The sequence below is a fragment of the Rhinatrema bivittatum genome, chromosome 5 (genome assembly GCF_901001135.1).
Source record: "Rhinatrema bivittatum chromosome 5, aRhiBiv1.1, whole genome shotgun sequence".
Lineage (NCBI taxonomy): Eukaryota > Metazoa > Chordata > Amphibia > Gymnophiona > Rhinatrematidae > Rhinatrema > Rhinatrema bivittatum.
The window spans coordinates 135,592,593-135,617,621 of NC_042619.1; the positions used below are offsets into that span (position 1 = coordinate 135,592,593).

The following is a 25,029-nucleotide window of genomic DNA, read 5'->3' on the forward strand; positions in this document are numbered from 1 at the left end:
GCCGACTGACGCAGCTGGAGAGAGGAGGGGGCAAGAATTTGTCAGGATGTGGTGAGTAAGGGGATAAAGGCCAACATGAGGGATGGATGAAGGTTGGTAGTTACTATAACAGTGAGGAGACTGAGACTGTGTCTGTCCATGCTTTAATCTAATGTGTGGTATAAATCTGAAAGAAGGAGGTACGAGTAGGTGGTGGGCAGCCTTTTATGTTTTTACGATTCCATGTCAAGGTACAAATTATGCCAGAAAAAGTCCCAATTCTGTGGCCCTTCCTGGGGCCCTGGTTGTGTTAGAAGTGGTTTATGAAAAGGCACTGCAATTTATCAACACTATTAACAAAAGAAGCAACTTAACTTGTCATTTATTTATATATGCCACAGCACTTGCAAAATAAAAATAAAAACCTCCCCAATATACATACTTAGCTGTCAGAAAATATCAAATTATGTAAATAGCTATGTCAGTAAAGAGGAACATGTTCAGAGATATTTATAAACGAGAGAACTTTTTCTACTTGTACACTAGTTCATAAGCCAAAAGTTAAAATGTAGATTGCAGATTTTTATATTGCACATTAAAAAGGTTTTAGTGTACATTTCACTAGAAAACAGTAAAAAATTATACTCTGCATTTGAGCTACTAGAATATTAATGAACTCTTATTTATTTACATCTAGAATCAATACATTAGCATACGCTTAATCCAACATGGGTCTTACTGCCTCTTATTCTCGCGCTCTCCTAGCAGTTTATTCTTGCTGCTGTTTTTATTCTGTTAAAGAGCTTGAACTTTCATTTCACACAACACCCATGATTCGAGCAACCCACCAACTGCAAGGCATAATGATCCTGCAGGCTGAGCGACAGCCTTGATAATTGTAGGGCCAAGGATAGTAGCCGCCCAGCGGTTCACAAATTCTCTGGCAGTGTGGGTAACCTCTTCTGCACTCAATGCAGCAGACTCCATTGTGGTCCAGCATAGGATCGAAGGTCATGCCACCACCTTCACCTTCACCTTCTAGTTGCTAAAAACAAACAAACAAATACATAAATAAAGTGCTATTTCCCTACCATCTAAATTCCTCTATTGAATAAGTACATTTGGATTCTTTAAGATTGCTCCCCTGGCTCGTTGTTTTTTTTCTCTGGCATCCAGGGCTGTCTGTGGTCCTCATGCTGCTGGGTTTAGCTGGTGCCAAATCAGCTGTGACCTGACCTGCTCTACAGTCTTCCTATTTTCTCCTTCTTTCATCCATTTATGGACCAAACTTCGCAGAAGCTGTGGATGGCCACGAGGACAGGTTGCATCTGTATGCCAGAGTACTGTTACTGCTGTTCTCAGCTCCTGTAGCATATCTCTTCTAAGAACAATACTTGGCTCAGAATTGTCAATGGTTGGGAGCTGGAAATCAGGCCTGGGATTCCTTACTCAGCACTTCAGTGTGCTCCAGTCTGAGGGCAGTCACCCAGGCTTTTTCTTTATTATTCGTATTTCTTTTCCTCCCCTCCCTGTCTAGCTTTGCCAATCTATCAACAGTCATCAGAGTGAGAGGTGTAGAATTTTGGTTCCCTTTACAAGCCGGCACAATTGCGGACGCCAGTCAGCCAACAGCTGCTTCTCGTGAGACTTTGCCCTCTCCCAGGGAGCGAATGCTGCCCCTGATAGCCCAAGAACCAGAAGCAGGGTTTTGGGAATCAAATCCGGGTCTACCACATGGCAGCAGACAGCACTGCGCCTACAACATTTTGATTATTGAAAACTGTTCTACTGCAAGTGTGTACTTACATGATAAGGATTTTCTGGATTGAAGGACGACATGTCTTGTTCACCAGTTGGGCTTGTTTCATTAAATGGGCGATTAGCTTGCTGATTTCTGTTGGATCTGCTGTTTGCCTCTTCGGCTGCAGCCTCAAACTGGTCGTAGTAAGATTGTGCTTGACGAACCTCTCTCTCAACATCTCGCTTCTCTCTCTGGGCATCTGAAAAGTATTACACAATTACAGTAATTATACCCAATTCATGCTGTGTCTTGAGGCACTAGAGGACTCTTGTCAGGTCATGCAACATAATGTAGTCCATAGAAAAAGTGGGCCCTATTTAAGCAGATAAAAGTGGGCAATGTACATAGGGAAATGGTTGAATATCCAGCAATAGATTCATGCTTGTGGTTCACCATCAGTAAAAGTATTTCTTTTTTCCCAAACTGATCAATTAATGGATCACAGTAAGCATGAAATCCCAAGTTATAGACTGATGCCTTTGATAAAATGATACAGCCATGCGGTAAAAGCCTCTAAGAAAACATGCAAGCTGAAGCTGGACTTCATTTCTTAAATATAAAAACAGGTGGCCATGTTTCTTGAAAATGAAAATAGTGAAGGAGCGTTGTCTTAGGTAATTATGTGCGTAAGTTAAGCAACAACTATCCTCGGCAATCATAATTTTATACACAGAGATGCATAAAAGATGTTAACAGATAAGGATCGCTTGAACTGCCTTTACTTTATCAATGCGTTTTTGTAGATGTACTTCCCAGAACAGATCGTGTTTTATGAATCATGGAGAGAAATCTTATTACATCTGACTTCATTATAAACCCATCAAGACAGTATTTCAATTTTCTTTTTTGTTCATGTTTAATTTTAATTATGAAGCAGCATGTGCCATAGTAAATAATGAGGTTATATTTATGTAAAACTCAGTCATCGCCCCCCAAGTTTCTGCTGCAGCTCATGAGGCAGATTCTGTGATGAGGACTGGAACAAGGTCTTCCTCAACCTTGTTCTGGAGGCGCACCTATCCAGACTGGTTTCCAGCGTATTTAATGAGATCAATGTGTGCAGATCTGTCTTAGACATATTCACTGTGATATCCCGAAAACCAGTCTGGTCGGGTACACCTCCAGGACCAGCTTGGTGAACACTTGGTTAGAAATTCTGCAGCAACAGATTTGAAGATTCTGGAGGTGCCTTTCCATGGACTGGCAGACAGCACATTACTCAGGATCACTTCTACTAAGCTTTTTTCCCATGCACACAAAATAGGACGTCATCTTTAGTACATCTGACCCTTAATATGCAAAGAAGTGCTAATTTTTATTGAACAATCTTCAATTTAAAATTTTTTTTATTTAAAATCACTATTAACTGTTTCATGATCATTTTCTCTGTATAAACAGTTCTCCCTTTTTTCAGTTTTGTTTCATTTTTCTTTCTCCCACTTCCTTTCTTCTCTCCTATTACCAGAATTTCTGTGCCTCCCAAAATCCTCTCTCTCTAGTCTCTCCTCCCTTTCTTCTCTTCTAGTTTCACATTCTCTCTACCCTTTGAGTCTCTCCTTCCACTTTCTCATCTACTCCTCCCTCTCCAGGCATCCCTCCCTATGTTATGTTAATTAACTACATTAATTTATATTTCTAGATCACCCTTCTTGTACCAAAGTGGTTTACAAAAACAAGGTACAATTATAATAAACATACATTATTAATCCAATACATGAGTAAAATAAATGAACATAAAACAATTAATATATCAAAATACATCAATATATCAAACTGGAAACTTAAGCCAAAGCTACTTTCACTAAAGAGGCTAAACATAAACCAGCTAATAAAATATCCATTTAATATCAGAATAACAACCCAACCATATCCCACAAATCTAAACCATATTAGCTCCCAGTCCTCTAGCTGCTCCTGAAAGAGATCCGAAGTGGCAACCACCTTTGGGAGCAATCTGTCCCCACACCAATTCTGGTGGCCTATGTGAAATAGTATTTAAAAAATATTTTGTTTTACCTTATTTCGATTTAGCTGACACCTTTTCATTGGTAGCTCAAGATGAGTTATATACAAGTACTATAGGTATTTCCCTGTCCCCAGAGGGTTTATATTCTAACTTTGTACCTGAGGCAACAGAGGATGAAATAACTTGCCCAAGGTCACAAGGAGTGGCAGCAGGATTTGTTACTTGGCTTCTCTGGTTTTCAGCTGCCTGCTCTAACTTAGTGTTTCTCAGTCAGTGTGCCTTCAGACTGGTTAGCTGTGCCATGGAATAGTCATCCCTGCCTGATGTTCAGATCCACATCAGCTCCCAGCACCTCACAGCAACAAGAGGCAGCAATGGTGGCTCTTACACGTGTGGGAGCGCCTCACTGAGAACATTTGCTTAACCCTTAAAAAAAAAAACCTGCGCGCGCTGTGCGCAAGCCCCGGGACGCGCGTATGTCCCGGGGCTTGCAAAAATGGGCGGGGTGTGGCGGCGGTCCGTGGGCGTGGCCGAGCGCCCCGACACAGTGGCCTGTGTCGGGGCCGTCTGCTGGCGCGTGCAAGTTACGCCTGTAAGTTACGCCCCGCCTCAACAAAATAAGGTAAGGGGGGATTTAGATAGGGCTGGGGGGTGGGTTAGATAGGGGAAGGGAGGGGAAGGTGAGGGGAGCAAAAAAAAGTTCCCTCCAAGGCCGCTCCGATTTTGGAGCGGCCTTGGAGGGAACGGGAAAAGCCATCAGGCCTCCCCTAGGGCTCGGCGCGCACAAGGTGTACATGTGTGCACCCCCTTGTGCGCGCACTGACCCTGGATTTTATAACATGCGCGCGGTAGCGCACACATGTTATAAAATCGGGTGTACATTTGTGCGCGCCGGGTAGTGCGCACAAATGTACCCCCCGCGCGTAATTTTAAAAATCTGCCCCTTTGTGATCATGCATGCCTTCTCTTCCCAGCTACAGCATGAGCCCTGAAGCTTGCTAATTAATGGGCAGCAAACGTGCTCCTTGTACATCTCAGTCACTGACTTATGACAAGGACACAACAAGAGACTGTGAGCTGCAGTGCTTTGTAGAAGTCTTCACACCATTGTATGTTTTTCACATTGTGCTGTCTGAAAAAAATACAGATCAGAATGGATTAAAATAGGTGTTTGTTTCACTGATCTACACAGCATACCACACTTTCATTGTGAAATAATCTTATATATATATATATATATATATATATATCTAATGTGCTTAAGAGGAAGTGCCGTCTGCAGCAGAGAAATGGAAGGCTCGTTTGTATACTTTTCCCAGCAGCCCCAGATCTACACTGCTATCAATTCGGCAGCGTATTTTATATAAAATAGCTGTCATGGTACATAACCTTTTGAAACATGATTAATTTCCCTGGGCAAATTCTCTTTTGAGGATTTGTGTGCCTACATGTAGTCTCAAATCAGTGCAAAGAGGCCTATCAAATATCTCTTCCTTTAAAGTAGCTAGACTTGACATCATATGTGAGAATGCATTCTCTGTTGCTGCCCCTGAATTTTGGAACATCCTTCCTTTTGAACTAAGAATGGTGTCATGTTCAAAACAATTTAAATCCTTGCTGAAGACATCTGTTTCAATTGGCTTTTGATTAGCTTTGATTTTCTGTTGGTCTTTAACAGTATGTGAGTGCTGATGCAATGATTTTTACCTTTGAATTTTACTCTGGGTCTTACACATTATTTTGTATTTATGTATTTTATTATTTTTACACATGTGTTGGTTTAATGTTTTTGTTGTTTTATTGATCTATTGTCTGATTTTAATGTTTTTATATTTAAATCTTTTTATTATTATTGATACGCCTATCATCATGACAAACATTGAACAAAGAACTCCCACATTTTAATGTTTTTATGTTTTGATTTTTATGTAATGTTACTATTCTAAATTTGCCTGATGCTTGGCATCAGTAAATGTGTGCTAAAAAAGACTCCAGAGGTAACTATGAGTCATCTAGGTTTTGGCTTCCACAGTCCCTGTGCTCTTTCCTGCAGCAGAGGACCCAAAGGCTCATTTGCATACTTCTCCCAGCAGAGGACTCTGGAGGCCACTGTGAGTCATTTAGTATTCAGTTTCCACAGCCCCTATACTCTCTCCAGTAGCAGAGAACTGGAAGGCTTTTAATCTAGAACAAGGGGGAAAGCTGACATCACTCAGCAGTGCATGGTTCGGAGGATTGTATCCTTGAAGGATACTAATGAAACGGTAGAGTTAGGGCATCCCAATAGAGAGGTTCCAATCAAAGCAAAAGTAGTCCATGTGCCGAAAAGTAAAGAATCACCTGAGCTAAAGAATTCCAAATTATTCCTATCAACTGAAAAGCAGGTTGTTAATACAAACAAGGAATGCACTTTGAACTGTCTGTATGCCATTGCCAGATGACTAAGAAGTAAGATGGGAGAGTTAAGAGTGTATTTCATTTTTCATTTTCATTTTTATTAAAATTTGTTGATCGCCTTTCACAAAAAGGTCTAGGCGATTCACAATAAAACATACACAAAATGTTATTGAAACATACAACATAAAGAAAACGTACTATAAATTTCATAGAAACAATGGTTTTAAAGACATTTGTCAATAGCTGAAAGTATTATCATATTCACCATCACAAAAAATCAAAATTAATCTTGATTGTATAGCAATGAATGATGAGATAGACATAAGTGGCATCTCAGAGACCTGGTGGAAGAAGGATAACCAATGGGACAGAGCTATATAAAGGTACAAATTATATCACAATGATAGGGAGGATCAAATTGGTGGGGATGTAGCACTTTATGTCCGGGAGGATATAGCATCCAACAGGATAAAGATCATACAAGAGACTAAATGCTCAGTAGAATCTATATGGGTAGAAATCCCTTGTGTGTTGGGTAACAGTATCGTGATAGGAGTATACTACCATCCATCTGGCCGGAATAATTAGACAGATGATGAAATGCTAAGAGAAATCAGGGAAGCTAACTAATTTGGCAGTGCAGTAATAATGAGAGATTACAATTTCCCCAATATTGACTGGGTAAATATAACATCAGGACATAAAATTCCTGGATAGAATAAACGACTGCTTCATGTTTCAGGAACCAACGAGAGAGGGAGCTATTTTAGATTTAATTCTTAGCGGAACGCAGGATTTGGTGAGAGAGATAACGGTGGTGGGGCCACTTGGCAATAGTGATTATAGCATGATCAAATTTGGACTAATGACTGGAAGGGGGACAATATGTAACTCTACAGCTTTAACACAAAATTTTCAAAAGGGAAACGAATAAAATTAGGAAAATAGTTGGAAAAAACTGAAAGGTGCAGCTGCAAAGGTTAGATCTGTTCAATAGACATGGACATTATTTAAAAATGCAATCTTAGAAGCTCAGTCCAGATGTTTTCCACGCATTAAGAAAAGTGGAAGGAAGACAAAACGATTACTGGCATGGTTAAAGGGTGAGGTCAAAGAGACTATTTTAGCCAAAAAAAAAATCCTTAAAAAATTGGAAGAAGGATGCATTTGAAGAAAACAGGAAAAAGCATAAGCATTGTCAAGTTAAGTGAAAACATTTTTAAGGCAAGCTAAGAGAGAACTTGAAATGAAGTTGGCCGTAGAGGCAACAACTCATAATAAAAACTTTAAAAAAATATATCTGAAGCAAGAAAACTGTGAGGGACTCAGTTGGACCGTTAGATGACTGAGGGGTTAAAGGGGCTCTTAGGGAAGATAAGGCCAGTGCAGAAAGAATAAATGAATTATTTGCTTCTTTGTTTACTAATGAGTATATTGGGGATATACTGGTTCCGGAGATGGTTTTCAAGGGTGATGAGGCAGGTGAATTGAGCCAATTCACTGTGAACCTAGAAGATGTGGTAGGCCAGATTGACAAACTAAAGAGTAGCAAATCACCTGGACTGGATGGCATGCACCCCAAGGTTCTGAAGGAACTAAAAAATGAATTTCAGATTTATTAGTTAAAATTTGTAACATCATTAAAATCATTCATTTTACCTGAAGACTGGAGGGTGGCCAATGTAACCCCAATATTTAAAAAATGATCCAGGAGCAATCCAGGAAACTATAGATCAGTGAGCCTGATTTCAGTGCCGGGAAAATTAGTGGAAACTATTCTAAAGATCAAAATCACACCATCTAGCACTCAGAGACCGGGCCTTTTCTACAGCGGGCCCCTCTCTGTGGAATACCTTACCATCTGATCTCAGACTGGAACCATGCTTATTAACATTCAGAAAAAGGCTTAAGACTTGGTTATTTAAACAAGCCGTTCCCGAGTCTAACTGAGTCACTAATATCCATTAAGAGACCTTACTGCACAATGTAATTAATTTACTTCTGTAAAGATACTTTTATTCTTGTCTCCTCCCCCCCCCCGTTCCAGCATCCCTGTTATATTGTAACTTTTTGTTTCCTCTGCACTTGTTAAATGTACTAAGTTATTGCACCCCCTGTTATCTGTAAACCGGCATGATATGATTGTATCATGAATGCCGGTATAGAAAAGCTATAAATAAATAAATAAACAAATATAGAAAGATATGGTTTAAGGGAACACATTCAACATGGATTTACCCAAGGGAAGTCTTGCCTCACAAATCTGCTTCATTTTTTTGAAGGGGTTAATAAATATGTGAATAAAGGTGAACCGGTAGATGTAGTGTATTTGGATTTTCAGAAGACGTTTGACAAAGTTCCTCATGAGAGGCTTCTAAGAAAACTAAAACGTCATGGTATAGGAGGTGATGTCCTTTCATGTATTACAAACTGGTTAAAAGACAGGAAACAGAGAGTAGGATTAAATGGTCAATTTTCTCAGTGGAAAAGGGTAAACAGTGGAGCGCCTCAGGGATCTGTACTTAGACCAGTGGTTTTCAATATATTTATAAATGATCTAGAAAGGAATATGATGAGTGAGGTAATCAAGTTTGCATATGATACAAAATTATTCAGAGTAGTTTAATCACAAACAGATTGTGATAAATTGCAGGAGGAACTTGCAAGACTGGAAGATTTGGCATCGAAATAGCAGATGAAAATTAATGTAGACAAGTGCAAGGTGATGCATATAGGGAAAAATAAGCTATGCTGTAGTTATATAAAGTTAGGTTCCATATTAGGAGCTACCACCCAGGAAAAAGATCTAGGCATCATAATGGATTGAAATTGTCGGCTCAGTATGCTGTGACAGTCAAAAAAGCAAATAGAATGTTGGAATTATTAGGAAGGGAATGGTTAATAAAACAGAAAATGTCATAATGCCTCTGTATTGCTCCATGGTGAGACTGCACCTTGACTACTGTTACAATTCTGGTCACCACATCTCAAAAAAAGATATAGTTGCAGTGGAGAAGGTACAGAGAAGGGCGACAAAAATGATAAAGGGGATAGAACAGCTCCCCTATGAGGAAAGGCTAAAGAGGTTAGGGCTGTTCAGCTTGGAGAAGAGACGGCTGAGGGGGGGATATCACTGAGGACTTTAAAATCATGAGAGGTCTAGAATGGGTAAATGTGAATTGGTTATTTACTCTTTCACATAATAGAAGGACTAGGGGGCACTCCATGAAGTTAACAAGTACACATTTAAAACTAATCAGAGAAAATGTATTCAATGCACAATTAAACTCTGGAATTTGTTGCCAGAGGATGTGGTTAGTGCAGTTAATGTAGCTGGGTTTAAAAAAGGTTTGGAGAAGCTTTTGGAGAAGTCCATTAACTGCTATTAATCAAGCTGACAGAGGGGCGGATTTTCAAAGGGTTATGCGCATAATCATGAGAATCCACTCCTGCGTGCGCTGAGCCTATTTTGCATAGGCCCGGCGACTTGCGCACCCCCGGGACGCGCGCATGTCCTGGGGCTTGAAAAAAGAGGTGGGGAGTGGGCGGGGCTGGAGTCTCCAGGCACAGCAGCCATTTGCCACTTTGCCCAGGATCGTGGGCCGGCCGTTGGCCGGCGTATGTAACCTACGCCTGCCCGGAGGCAGGCGCAACTTATCAGATAAAGGTAAGAGGGGGTTTAGGTAGGGCTGGGGGTCGGGTAAGGGAGGGGAAGATGAGGGTGGGGGAAGGAAACTTCCCTCCGAGGCCGCTCCAAAATCAGAGCGGCCTTGGAGGGAACAGAGGAAGGCTGCATGGCTCGGCTAGGCCCGACCCCGGATTTTATAACATGTGTGTGGCTGCGCGCACATGTTATAAAATCGGGTGTAGATTTGTGTGAGCTGGGGTGTGTGCACAAATCTACGCCCACGTGTAAATAATTTCCCCCGAAAACAGTAACCTCACCTCAAATCCTCCAACCGGCTTTCAAACTTCACAAGTAAGAGACCTAGGAGCCATCATTGATAATCGGCTAAATCTAAAATCTTTTATTAATCAAACCACGAAGGACTGCTTTCATAAACTGCACGTCTTAAAAAGAATGAAACCACTTTTCCATTTCCACGACTACAGAACAGTCTTGCAATCAATAATCTTCTCTAAGTTAGATTATTGCAATTCCATTCTATTAGGTCTCCCATCTTCCCATACGAAACCTCTTCAGATGGTTCAGAACACGGCGGCCAGAATTCTGACAAACACAAGAAGAAGAGACCACATATCTCCGATTCTCAAAGACTTACATTGGCTGCCAGTGCACTATAGAATCTTATACAAGTCCATTACCACCATTTTCAAAGCACTCCATCAACTCTCTCCGCTTAACCTCCAAATACCATTTAAAAAACACACCTCCACCAGACCTATTAGAGAGTCCTACAGAGATTCACTACAGGTTCCTCCTGCCAAAACCTTTCACCATATGACGCTTAGAGACAGGGCTTTCTCTACAGCAGGACCTACTTTGTGGAACTCCATCCCACCAGAACTGAGACAGGAACCCTGCCTTCCTACATTTAGAAAAAGACTAAAAACTTGGTTATTTATGAAAGCCTTTCCAGATACCAATTGAACTTTCTTTCAATCCAAGCAACTAAGACCTCCCCTAAGTCTAATCAACAAATTCGACAACTCCATAATACTCTTTCTCTTTTAAATTGGCAGGTTTATTACATTGTTGTTTCTTTTACCTCATTGTTAATTTTCTCTATCGCTTTCTTTACATTCCAAGTTGCATTATGTCCCTGTTTTATTGTAACTGCTATTTCCTCTTCTATCACATGTTAATGTTCTAAGTATTTCTTCTTTTGTCACACCCTGTTAATTGTAAACCGGCATGATGCGACTCCCATCGCGAATGCCGGTATATAAGAAATGCAAATAATAATAAATAAAAATCTGGCCCTGAGGGAAAGCAAATGTTGCTTACCTGTAACAGGTGTTCTCACAGGACAGTAGGATGTTAGTCCTCACCTATGGGTGACATCACAGGATGGAGCCCAATCACGGAACACTTTTGTCAAAGTTTCTAGAACTTTGACTGGCACCTACTGGGCATGCCCAGCATGGCACTAAACCTGCAGCCAGCAGGGGTCTCCCTTCAGTCTTGTTTAAAGCTATAGGAAGTGCCAAACAATAAAATAAAACGTAACGAACCCAACACCGCGGGGTGGCGGGCGGGTTTCGTGAGGACTAACATCCTGCTGTCCTGTGAGAACACCTGTTACAGGTAAGCAACATTTGCTTTCTCACAGGACAAACAGGATGGTAGTCCTCACATATGGGTGAGTACCAAGCTGAGGATGTCCGAGCATGCACCAAATGTACCCAAAGACGTGCAACAGGCACAACAACTGGGATGGAATTTGGTAGAGGGCATCCTGAACCCTAACGGGCAGGCGGAAGGGTGTTGGTACATCAAATTGCAAAAAGGTTGCGCAAGACAGATTGGCCAAAGATGGAATCTTGTCGTCCAGCCTTGTCTAAACAATAGTGGGCTGTAAAGGTATGGAGAGAACTCCAGGTAGCAGCCCTATAAATATCAGGAAGCGGCACCGAGCGTATGTGCGCTACTGAAGTTGCCTTGGCCCTGACAGAGTATGCTTTCACACGGTCTTGAAGTGGAATGCCTGCTTGCTGATAGCAAAAGGATATGCAGTCCGCTAACCAGGAGGAGAGAGTCTGCTTACCTACAGGCTGCCCCAATTTGATGGAATGGAAAGAAACAAACAATTGAGTGCTTTTCCTGTGGGCAGCTGTACGGTCTAGATAGAACGCTAGAGCCCATTTACAATCAAGGGTATGCAGAGCCTGTTCTCCCATATTAGAATGGGGCCTGGGAAAAAAGGTGGGTAGTATAATGGATTGACTGATATGAAACTCTGATACTACCTTAGGTAAAAACTTAGGGTGAGTGCGGAGTACTACCTGGTCGTGCAGAAGTTTAGAGTAAGGCGGATAGGTAACTAGGGCCTGTAACTCACTAACTCTGCGAGCGGATGTGATTGCCAAAATAAAAATCACTTTCCATGTGAGATAGCGAAGATCACAGGTTTGGAGAGGCTCGAATGGTGATTTCATGAGCCGACACAAAACCAGACTGAGGTCCCAAGAAGGGGCTGGAGGGCGCAGTGGAGGTTTGAGGTGGAGCAAGCCCTTCAAAAATCGTGTTACAAGGGGTTGTACTGAAATAGGAACATCCCTGACACCTTTATGGAAGGCGGCCACCGCACTGACATGCATTCTGATGGAGGAAGTTTTTAGACCTGATTCTGACAAGTGCCAAAGATAGTCTAGAAACTTCATGGTGGAACAGGTAAAGAGATCAAGGGACTGAGAGGAACACCATGATTTAAACCTGTTCCACTTGTAAAGATAAGATTTTCTCGTGGAAGGTTTCCGTGAAGCAATCAGGACATGGGAAACTGGATCCGAAAGGTTAAGTGGCTGAAGGATTAACCTTTCAACATCCAGGCAGTCAGGGACAAAGCCTGAAGATTGGGGTGGTGTAGGCTCCCGTCGTTCTGAGTGATCAGAAGCGGGTCCTTTCCCAAGGGAATGTGCCTGCGAATGGAGAGGTCCCAAAGGATCGGAAACCACACTTGGCGCGGCCATAGAAGTGCTATCAGGATCATGCTTCCCTTGTCCTGACGTAGCTTCATAAGAACATAAGAAAATGCCATACTGGGTCAGACCAAGGGTCCATCAAGCCCAGCATCCTGTTTCCAACAGTGGCCAATCCAGGCCATAAGAACCTGGCAAGTACCCAAAAACTAAGTCTATTCCATGTAACCATTGCTAATGGCAGTGGCTATTCTCTAAGTGAACTTAATAGCAGGTAATAGACTTCTCCTCCAAGAACTTATCCAATCCTTTTTTAAACACAGCTATATTAACTGCACTAACCACATCCTCCGGCAACAAATTCCAGAGTCTAATTGTGCGTTGAGTAAAAAAGAACTTTCTCCGATTAGTTTTAAATGTGCCCCATGCTAACTTCATGGAGTGCCCCCTAGTCTTTCTACTATCCGAAAGAGTAAATAACCGATTCACATCTACCCGTTCTAGACCTCTCATGATTCTAAACACCTCTATCATATCCCCCCTCAGTCGTCTCTTCTCCAAGCTGAAAAGTCCTAACCTCTTTAGTCTTTCCTCATAGGAGAGTTGTTCCATTCCCCTTATCATTTTGGTAGCCCTTCTCTGTACCTTCTCCATCGCAATTATATCTTTTTTGAGATGCGAGAGTCTTCGAGAGAAGTGGAAGTGGAGGGAATGCATATAGGAGACCGGTCACCCATGAGAGGGAGAACGCATCCCTTGGTTGTGAGTGTTGGCTGCGAGTGAGAAAGCAAAAATTCTCTACTTTACGGTTTTGAGGTGATGCAAAAAGGTCTATGCGAGGATAACCCCAGCGTTGGAATATTGAGTCTGCCACTGTGGGGCCGAGGGATCACTCGTGCAGTTGAAAGGCGTGACTCAGCTTGTCTGCCAACACATTGTCCACTCCCAGCAAGTAGGTGGCCTTGAGGTACATCGAGTGGGAGAGGGCCTCCGCCCATATCTGTGCCGCTATCTGGCACAGTAGGTAGGAGACTGTTCCTCCGTGTTTGTTGATGTACCACATGGCCACCTGGTTGTCCGTCTGTATTAGGATGAATTGGTTGGACAGGCAATCTTGAAACACCCTGAGAGCATATCTGATTGCTCATAGCTCAAGGAAATTGATTTGGTGTTTGGCTTCCTCTGGAGACCAAGCTCCTTGGGTTTGCAAATTGGCAACATGTGCTCCCCATCCGAGGTTGGAAGCATCAGTGGTAAGAGTTATTTGAGGATATGAGCCTGGAAGGGTAGGCCTTGTAGGAGATTGATCTGATTTTTCCACCAAGCCAGAGACTGGCGGAGTGGGTCGGTGATGTGGACAATGGTTGATAGTGGTTGGATGGATTGAGTCCATTGTGACCTTAGAGTCCACTGCAAGACTCTCATGGCCAAGTAAGCCATCGGGGTAACCTGTACCGAGGGCGCCATGTGTCCCAGCAGGATGAGGAAGTTTCGTGCAGTCGAACGGTGTTGAGACTGTAGCTGGTGTGCGAGAGAAATGAGAGTGAGAGCTCGATGTCAAGGCAGAAAAGTCTTTGCTTGAAAGGAGTACAAGTCTGCCCCCATGAAGGACAAAGTTTGAGATGGGACTAAGCAGGATTTCGCGTAATTGACGAGAAATCCTAGCGAAATCAGAGTGTGTAAAGTAAGTTGTAGGGACGTCAGAGCAGCTTGCTGAGTGGGAGCCCTGATCAACCAATCGTCGAGATAGGGGTAGACGTGGACACCTTGGGCCCTGAGGAAGGCTGCTACCACTACGAGGCACTTGGAGAAGACTCGAGGTGCAGATGCCAGGCCGAATGGTAGCACTCGGTACTGATAGTGCCTGGGGCCTACCAGAAATCTCAGAAATCTGCGAAGAGATGGAGTTATCGCAATGTGTGTAAACGCGTCCTGGAGGTCTAGAGAGCAGAGCCAGTCTCCTCTTTGCAGAAGAGGAAGGAAGGAACCCAAAGTTACCATCTTGAACTTTTCTCGTTGGAGGTACTTGTTGAGAGCATGCAGGTCCAGAATTGGACGAACGCCGCCTGATTTTTTGGGGATTAGAAAGTACCGGGACTAGAATCATAGGTCCTGTTGGGAGTAGGGCACTGGTTCTATTGCTTTGGACTGGAGGAGGAGGGAGACCTCTTGTTCCAGTAGTGGTGAGTGGTCGGATGTTCCCCATGTCTGCCGAGGTGGGAAATCCGGTGGGATGGAGAGAAAGTTCAGGTGATAACCTTGAGAGATTATGGCAAGGACCTACTTGTCCGAGGTGATTGTGTGCCATATGTTGCTGAAATGGCACAATCGATCTCCCACTGGTATGTGAGGCAGTGGAAGCTGGCTGCTGTTCTTTATGCAGGAGTCAAAAACCGGAAGCAGGGCCCGGCTGAAGAGCTGCTTGTGGTTTTTGCTTACGAGGTTGACGAGACTGGGCCTTCTGGAAAGGTCTCTTAGAATGATTTCTAGACGGTGGTGGATAGGACTTCTTTGGACGGAAGAATGACTTTTTGGTGTCCTTCCTGAATGGTTGTTTAGAAGAATACTCAGGAGGCATCAGAGAGAGTTGGCGAAGGGTCTCATGATGCTCTTTGAGTTCCGCAACCGTCCACTGGATCTGTTCACCAAACAGATTGTCTCCTATGCAAGGCAGATCGGACAATCTGTCTTGTACTTCAGAGCGCAAGTCCGAAGGCTTAAGCCAGGCCCATCTTCTTGCAGAAATAGCAGCTGCAGACACCCTGGAAGCGGTGTCGAAGATATCATAAGAGGACCTTATTTCATGTTTCCCCGCTTCAAAACCTTTGTGAACCAGGGTTTGTAGCTGTTCCTGGAATTGCTGAGGCAGGGACTCTGCAATGTCCTGTATCTGCTTGAATAAGACCCTATTATATTGGTCATATAGAGCTGGTAAGAGGCGATCAGAGAGATGAGCATTGATCCCTGGAAGACTCGCCGGCCAATGGCATCCAGGAATTTCTGCTCCTTCCTGGGGGAAGGAAGAGTGGGGTTTTGAGCGTCGTGCCCTTTTTTGGGCAGATTCTACCACCACAGATTGGTGATCCAGCTGAGGTTTTTGGAACCCTGGGGCTGACTGGACCAAGTAAGTGGTATCTGCCTTTCGGTTGACTGGAGCTTCCGAACCAGGGTGTTCCCAATTCTTTTTGAGAAGATCCAAAAGAACCTGATGGATAGGGATGGAGGTTATTTCCTTGGGAGCATCCAGGAATTGTAACAGCTCCATCATTTGGTGTCTATCATCTTGCTCAGTCTGTAATTGGAAGGGAACCAACTCAGACATTTCCTTCACAAAATTTATGAAGGACAAGTCCTCTGGAGGAGAATGCTTCCTGCTTTCAGCAGGAGAAGGTGGTGATGGTAAATCATCGGTGTCTTGAGATGAATTGTCAGTCCAGGTGTCATAGGGATCAGCATCTGTCCCTCTAGGAACCTGGGAAGGATGGGACGAAGGTATTCCTGAAGATCCTGGTCTAGGCTCTGAAGGTATCGAGGGAAGTAGTGGAGGCACCGATGAAGGCATCGAGGGCATAGATGGATGGATCGGTGGCGCCGATGGGACTCCCAATGGAGGAAGATGGAACGGTGTTTCTCCTCCCGTTGATAGAGTCAGTGGAGAAGGCACCGGAGCCACCGGTGACCCAGGATCCATCGGTGGAAAAGTGGCTATAAGCGCTTCCATCTTCAAAAGCAGCGGTGCCAATGCTGCTGGAATGGGATCGGTGGTCGGTTCCACAATTGGCACCGGTGTCGGCATCGGAGGAACTTGGAACCTGTGCATCGCCTTATCGATGGCCTCCTGAACCATCCGGTCCAGCTCTTCACGGAGACCTGGAGCAAGCAGCCCCGGCTCCGGAAGGGGAGAAGGAGTCAGAGGCATAAACGGAGGAACCACCAATAAAGGCGGAGTCGCGGCTCCCAATACCCATCCGGGTGAGGGTTGCCTCGGTGACCCGGTCACAGAAAGGGTCGATGCCTTTTCTAGACGGGGTTTCTTCAATGGTGGCTCGGATGATGGCGAAGTCAATGATTTTCCTTCATCGATGGTTCGAGGCTTTTGGTGTCGATGCCGATGCTTCTCTCTTCGATCCCTTCAATCCTGAGGGGGAGTAGAGGTAGTCGATGGCCAGGAAGTCATTGACGCCGGACGGTCACTGGCTGGTGCCCGATACTGGCGCGAAGTGGACGGCACCTGTTCGGACGACATCGAAGCAATAGACGGCGTCGGAGTTTGAGAACAGAAGAGAAGTTCCATTTTCTCCATTCTGGCTTTGCGAACTTTTGGTGTCATTAAGGCACATTTGGTGCAAGTCAGGACATCATGCTCGCAACCAAGGCACATTACACAGACCTTATGGGGGTCTGTTATGGACATGGTGCAAGTACAGTCAGGGCACCGACGGAACTCCGATGCCATGGCCTATGAAAAAATTGAGCCATGGTGCGGTCGACGGCCAGTAGGCCGCAAGGGCCAAACTAGACAGGAATCGACCGAAAACGGGTAAGGGACTTACTGGAGTACCGCGGAAGCAAAAATTCGAAAGGGGGACCCCTGTGGGGTATAAACATTTTTAGTAATTCCGTGAGGAAAATTCCTGTCAGGAATCTCTGTGGAGCTCCTTAACCCACGTGGCTACTGCTGTTCGGAAAAAAGAAGACTGAAAGGGGACCCCTGCTGGCTGCAGGTTTAGTGCCATGCTGGGCATGCCCAGTAGGGGCCAGTCAAAGTTCTAGAAACTTTGACAAAAGTGTTCCGTGATTGGGCTCCATCCTGTGATGTCACCCATATGTGAGGACTACCATCCTGCTTGTCCTGTGAGAATAGCCACTGCTATTACTAGCATTAGTAGCATGGGATCTCTTTAGTCTTTGGATACTTGCCAGGTAGTTGTAAGCCTGGATTGGCCACTGTTGGAAACAGGATGCTGGACCCTTGGTCTGACCCAGTATGGCAATTTCTTATGTTCTTATGGCTCAGTTGCATACCTTTCCCACCAGAGGACTCCATTAACACCATGAGCCATCTAGGTTTCATCTCCCAGAGTCCCTGCATGCTTTCCAGCAGAAGAGTACAAAGGATTCCAGAGGACACTGTGAGCCTACTATTCTTTGGCTTCTACTGCTCGTGAGCTCTTTCCAGTAGCAGGGAACCGAAAGCCTCATTTGTATTCATTTCCTAGCACCCTCTGCAAAGAATTCCAGAGGACACCTTGAGTCATCTACGTTTCAGCTTCTGCAGCCCCTTTGTGCCTTCTTGCAGCAGAAAATTGGAAGGCTCATTTGCATGCTTCTCCCAGCAGCGACTCCAGAGGCCACTGCCAGTCATTTAGTCTTTAGCTTACACAGCCCCCGCACTTTCTCCAGAGAACCAAAAGGCTCATTTGCATACTTCTCCAGCAGATGACTCCACAGAACAGTGTGACTCATCTCAGTTTCATCTTTCACAGTCCTTGTGCTCTTTCAGCAGCAGAGATCTGGAAGGCTCATTTGTATACATCTCCCAGCAGCCCCTATAGAGGACACCACAAGCCATCTAGGCTCAGCTTTCAGAGCCCCTGCACTCTTTCCGGCAGCAGAGGACCTGAAAACTCATCTGGATATTTCTCCTAGCAGAGGATAAGATAAACACTCTAGACTTCAGCTTCCATAACCTCTTTACTCTTTCTAGCAACAGAGAACTGGAAATTTCATCTGCATACTTCATCCAGTAGCGCCACCAGAGGACAATGCAGGCCATCCATCATCTTCCACAGCCCCCAGTCTTTCCAGCCGCAGAGGACCAGAAGACTCATCTGCATACGTCTCCCAGCAGAGGACTCTAAAGGACACCACGAGCCATCTAGGCTTCCGCTTCCACATCCTCCTCTCTTTCCAGATGCAGAGGAAACACCACTTCCGATAAATTTCCAAGAACGGATTTATTTATTTGGTATGATAACAGGGAAACAAGAGTCAATAAGATGTGTAACCGGGTAGTTATAAGTAGATTAAAGGTAGTCCCTGGAGGATCACAGACAGACAAATATGAAATAAACCAACAGATTAAAAGTACTTTAGATTAATCTGAATATCCCTACTCCCTTAGAAAATTTAAATCGCTAACCACTGAACAAAATTATGATGCAGACAGTAGTCGAGCAGTGAGGGGGGGGGGGGGGCTCTGTGCCCTCAGAGAATGAGTCCGATCTCTGGAGGCTAGACTGGGGCTCGATATGATGGGCGGCGGGCTGTGCTATGCCTGGGGGAGGGTCTCAGTCTGGGGGAGGGGGGGGGGCAGGCTGTACTGAGACTGTTGGGACGTGAGGGCAGACTATGTTGAGGCTGGGGCCGCGAGTGTACTTGGCCATTTCCTCTTGTTAAAAAAAAAATATCTGTATATATTCAGAATTCTGAAATCACACATTTGCTGTGGAAATAATTGAAATGAAAGTTTACTTTTGTAAACTTCAGTGCTGAAACATTTTCTGTACAGGTTTTTGCCAATTGGAGGTATAGTTTCAGGTGCAATTTATAAGTAGCCTAGAGCATAATACTGTGCATTTAACTGAAAATCACTAGACCACATGCAAGCGACTCCAAGGAAGATTTAAGAGGCGCTATGATAAACCCCTGTTGAACTTGCATCGCTGAAAATGAGTACATCACCCAAGCTCTTCATTTTAAAATGTTACCTTCTGAATATGTCGGTTGAAGCCAGAAAATAGGAAGACCACCACAAAGCTCGCATGGTCCAGAAGCACCATTTGTTTCAGATTCAGATGTTTACAAATCTGGCCATTAATTAAGAACATAAGACATTGCCATGCTGGGTCAGACCAAGGGTTCATCAAGCCCAGCATCCTGTTTCCAACAGAGGCCAAACCAGGCCACAAGAACCTGGCAAGTACCCAAACACTAAGAAGATTCCATGTTACTGATGCCAGTAATAGCAGAGGCTATTCCCTAAGTCAACTTGATTAATAGCAGTTAATGGACTTCTCCTCCAAGAACTTATCCAAATCTTTTTTAAACCCAGCTACACTAACTGCACTAACCACATCTGGCAACAAATTCCAGAGTTTAATTTTGTGCATTGAGTGAAAAAGAATTTTCTCCGATTAGTCTTAAATGTGTTACTTGCCAACTTCATGGAGTGCCCCCCAGTCCTTCTATTATCTGAAAGTGTAAATAGCTGATTCACATCTACTCGTTCAAGACCTCTCATGATTTTAAACACCTCTATCATATCCCCCCTCAGGCGTCTCTTCTCCAAGCTGAACAGCCCTAACCTCTTCAGCCTTTCCTCATAGGGGAACTGTTACATATGCTTTATCATTTTAGTCGCCCTTCTCTGTATCTTCTCCAGTGCAGCTATATCTTTTTTGAGATGTGACGACCAGAATTGTACACAGTATTCAAGGTGTGGCCTCACCATGGAGCGATATAGGGGCATTATGACATTTTTCATTTTATTAACCATTCCCTTCCTAATAATAACTAACATTCTGTTTGCTTTTTTGACTGCTGCAGCACACTGAGCCGACGATTTTAAAGTATTATCCACTATGATGCCTAGATCTTTTTCCTGGATGGTAGCTCCTAATATGGAACCTAACATCGTGGAACTACAGCAAGAGTTATTTTTCCCTATTTGCAACATCTTGCACTTGTCCACATTAAATTTCATCTGCCATTTGGATGCCCAATCTTCCAGTCTTGCAAGGTCCTCCTGTAATGTATCACAATCTGCTTGTGATTTAACTACTCTGAATAATTTTGTATCATCTGCAAATTTGATAACCTCACTCGTCGTATTCCTTTCCAGAGACCAAAAAGTTTCACGTTGGTCTCATCAGACCACAAAATCTCTTCCCACTTGCATACAGTATCTTTTAAGTGTTTCTTTGCAAATTCTATGCAGTTCTTCATATGACTTTTCTTCAGCAGTGACTTCCTTCTTGCCACCCTCCCATACAGGCCATGTCTGTGGAGTAATCTTAAAGGGGGTAATATTCAATAAACCACTGAGTGGATAAGTTATCCAGATAACTTGCCCGTGTATTCAGTGAGATAAATTTCCTGCTGTATATATTTTCCTACAGTTATCTGGCTACATGTAGCTGGTTAGGTTTTTTAGTTATGTTTGAATATCTGGCCTTGTGTGGCCAGATAACTTGCTTCTTAACTGGATTATCTTCAAAAGATATCCGGTTAAGTAATGTTTAAAAAAAAACAAGCAATAGCAAAAGGCTTATAGTCTGATTCTCTGCCTTTCCTCACAAACATTTATATATGCCATATCAGGCTGTGCACCCCACTCTCAATCCCATTTTACATTTTAAGAAAAGTATTCCAGGTCCACTGGTGGCTCCCCCCTCACCCCCTTCCTGTGCAAACTGTGTATAATGTATGCTTCCAGCTCAGCTTGTGACAGAGACCGTACAGGAGCGCGCTAGGAGCAGGTAAGGTCATATCCCACTTCCAGCAGGGATTTTTAAGGTTCAGGAAGATGCAGGGAGGGTCCGAGAAAGGGTGAGGGGTGCGGCGCGGCATGGAACACTGAGTCCGGGAAGGGGGCGGATTTGGAGGCCTGGCGGCAGCATTTGCAAAGGGGTGGAAGGGGGCCATCAGCAGACCCTAGAACAGACCTGGGCAAGGGGCGGCCCGCGGGCTGAATCCGGCCCGCCTACGGGCTGAATCGGCCCGCCTACGGTCTGTGACCGGTCCGCCCACTGCTGAAAGCAGATGGAGAATGAGGCACGCTGCCTTCCCTTGCAGAGGGAAGGCAGCAGTTCATTCTCCGCTCCCTTGCTCCCCGATTGGCCGGCCAATCGGGGAGCGAGGGAGCGGAGAATGAACTGTTTTTTTTTACAGCGTCCGGTGGGGGGGGGGGGGAGTGACTCGAGCGAAGGCAGCGTGCCTTCGCTCGAGTTTCTTTCCTACATATGTCACAGTTCCGCCTTTCGTGGTCTTTTATCTCAGGGGTCCCCAACCACCGGTCCGCGGACCGGGACCGGGCCGTGGGAGTTTTTTGCCGGTCCGCGGTGCGCGCTCCCGGTCTCAGCCGTTGCCGCTGGGCTGTCAGAACGTTCAAGCCCAGTGGGAACGGCAGCGGTGTTAGAAGAAGCTGTGGTACCCGCGGCTGGCCTTTTCTTCTTCCCGCGCCTGCACGCCCCCTCCCATGACCCGGAACAGGAAGTGATACACGGAGCGGTGCGCGGGAAGGAGAAAGAGCCGTGCCGCATTGGCTGCAGCGTCGGTCCCCGAGCAATTGAAGCAGCCGGTAATCGAGAAAGGAGTCCGCAGCATGAGCCTCTCGCGGCCGATGGGATTCTTCTTTCTTGGCCTGCGGGGGCTGCTGCAGCTCCCATTTGTGCTCGGGGGGGGGGGGAAGAGGAAGTGAGTAAGAGAAAGAGAGAGAAGCAGCCAGCCAGCCTGTGTGTGATTGACTGGTCAGAGAGCTGATGTGTGTGTGTATGTGAGAGAAAAAGCATGGAAGTGAGAAATCTGGGTATGTGGGAAAGCATGAGCGTAAGAAGCCTGGTGTTGTGGGAGTGAGAAACCTGGGTGAGTGTGCATGCATGAGAGAGAGAGACTGCTTGGTAAGGTGACGGTGTGTGTGAGAGAAAAAGACTGGTGTGTGTGAATGTGAGAGAATGTGATTCAGGGAATGAGAAGCCTGTGCACGTGGAGAGTGAGCATGGAAATGAGAGAGACTGGTGTGTGTGTAACAGAGAGAAAGTGATTATGGGAATGAGAAGCCTGTGCATGTGAAGAGAGTGACCATGAGAGTGAGAAACCTGGGTGTGTGTGAGACAGCATGGGAGGAGAAGCCTGTATATCTGAAAGAGAACTTGGGAGTGGGAAGCCTGAGTGTGTGTGTATGCATGAGTGAGATCAGGTGACTGGTGTGTGTGTGTGTGTGAGAGAGAGAGAGAAATAAAGTGATTATGGGAATGAGAAGCCTGTGCATGTGAAGAGTGAGCATGGGAGTGAGAAACCTGGGTGTGTGTGAGACACATCATGGGAGGGAGAAGCCTGTATATCTGAAAGAGAACATGGGAGTGAGAGACTGGTGAGTGTGTGTGTGTGTGTGAGAGAGAGAGAGAAAGAAAGTGATTATGGGAATGAGAAGCCTGTGCATGTGGAGAGAACAAGCATGGGAGTGAGAGACTGGTGAGTGAGTGTGTGTGTGTGAGAGAGAGAGAGACAGAGAAAGTGATTATGAGAGTGAGAAGCCCATATATGTAAGTAGAACACGAGAGTGGGAAGCCTGTGTGTGTGTGTGTGTGTGTATGGCATGAGAGAAACTGTTCAGGAAGGTGACTGGTGTGTGTGTGCGAAAGACTGTTTGGGAGATGATTGGTGTGTGAGAGACAGAAACTGGTCATGGGGGCATGACTGGTATGGTGTGTGTGTGAGAGACATGGGCACTAAGGAAGAGGACCATAAGTATAGAGCTTAGCTTCTACTGCTGCTTCTGGTGTGTGCCACGGCCTGCAGGGAAGGGGAGTAGGAGAGCTGCTGGAGGGGGTAAGTAAAGGTGGCTTTAAGTTTATTTTTCTTGACTGCCATTTTAATTGTGTGATGTCTGCTTTTTGGAAATATTTTATTGGTGTTTGGAGAATGTTTAATAGTTTTTATGAGTTTTTAATTGTTGGATGTTATTCTGTTCATAGCTGTTTTGAAACATTTATTCTGCTTATTAGTATAGTTTTACAATTATTTCTGTGTGGGGATCTATAGTGCTTGCTAGTTCTGTTTTCCTAATAAGAGGTGTATTGGTTTTTAGGACCTGATTTAATATTTGTAGTGTTGCCTTTTCATAGATAGGGTTGCTCCTGTTTGAGTGTATTCCATAATACAGGTGTAACTGTGTGCGGATTAGTTTATGTGCATTACTACAGATCCTGGGAGTATGTTAGGTCGGTTCTGTGTCTGTTACCGAGATGAGATATTTTGCTAGCATGTAAGCGTTTGTATCGGTCTTATTTGTTGTGTTTTCTCAGAGGACATGCATTGGTGGTAAACTGCTGTCTTTTCATAAGTAGGGCTATTGAGAACTGAGTTAATTATATTAGTCCGGCCCTCTAAAACCATCCCAATTTCTCATGCAGCCCCATGGGAAAATTAATTGCCCACCCCTGCCCTAGAATACTTCCCTAAAATTTCTAAGGGGATAAGGGGATGATGGGTGCACAGCCTGGGGGAAGGCAGAGAATCGGGCCATAGGCCCTTTACTTATTTTATTTTAAAGCGCAACTTAACCGGATATATTCTGAAGATATCTGGTTAAATAGCAAGTTATCCACCCACATAAGGCTGGATAGCTTTAGATCTGATCTGATAATGACTTATCTAGCTAAAATCTAAGGGGCAGATTTTTACAAAATACTCGAGCGCGTACTTTTGTTCGCTGGATTTTATAAGATACGCGCGTAGCCTATAAAATCCGGGGTGGGCGCGCGCAAGGGGGTGCACATTTGTGCAACCTATGCGCGCCGAGCCCAGCGCGAGTTGCATGTTCCCTCCGAGGCCGCTCCGATTTCGGAGCGGCCTCGGAGGGAACTTTTCTTCACCTTCCCCTCCCTTCCCCTACCAAACCCACCCCCCCGGCCCTATCTAAAAACCCCCCCCCTTAACTTTGCGCGTGTCGCCGGCAGCCCCGCTCCGTCCTCCGGTCCCGGGGCTGGTCCGGAGGCCTCGACCACGCCCCCGGGCTGGCGCCACGCCCCCCGTCCCACCCCCGAAACGCCGCATCCCGCCCCGAAACACTGCGTCACCCAGCCCCGCCCCGACACGCCCCCTTCAAAAAACCCCGGGACCTACGCACGTCCCGGGGCTCTGCGCACACCGGCGGCCTATGCAAAATAGGCGCGCCGGTGAGCAGGGCTTTTAAAATCCGCCCCTAACTGTATAAGTGGCTCAATATGCAGGAACTTTTCCTTTCATCAGATAACTTGTGATTTATCCATCTAAATGGCTTTGAATTATTGCCTTTCTGCAGCAGTTCCCTTAATGCATGGCTACTGATTTTGGAAGGATGACCTGACTGAGGCAGTGTTTTCAGTGGTGCCACTTAACAATGATGGAGCTTACAGGGCTCTTGTTACAGCCTTCTCCCAAGCTGTACATTTGAATAACATTATCTCGCAGGTCTTCTGACAGCGCCGTTTCACCATGTTTTGACCTTTGCTTCAAATTCACTTCATACAAGGGAAAGAGCTTGATTCGTCATCCAGGAGTATTTGAATCAGATCAGCTA

The 25,029-nt window shown here is 44.9% G+C and overlaps 1 protein-coding gene across 1 annotated transcript in view; it reads right to left on the reverse strand.

The window, feature by feature from the left end:
* Positions 1–344: 344 nt before the first annotated feature.
* CNMD (chondromodulin) overlaps positions 345–25,029 on the reverse strand; it is a 96,601-nt gene continuing 71,916 nt past the window's right edge. The window contains exons 6-7 of the mRNA XM_029602981.1: positions 1,786–1,979; positions 345–1,024 (exon numbers count right to left, since the gene is read on the reverse strand). Coding sequence (XP_029458841.1) covers positions 797–1,024; positions 1,786–1,979 — 422 coding nt within the window. The 3' untranslated portion in view covers positions 345–796. The remainder of the gene's footprint in view (positions 1,025–1,785; positions 1,980–25,029) is intronic.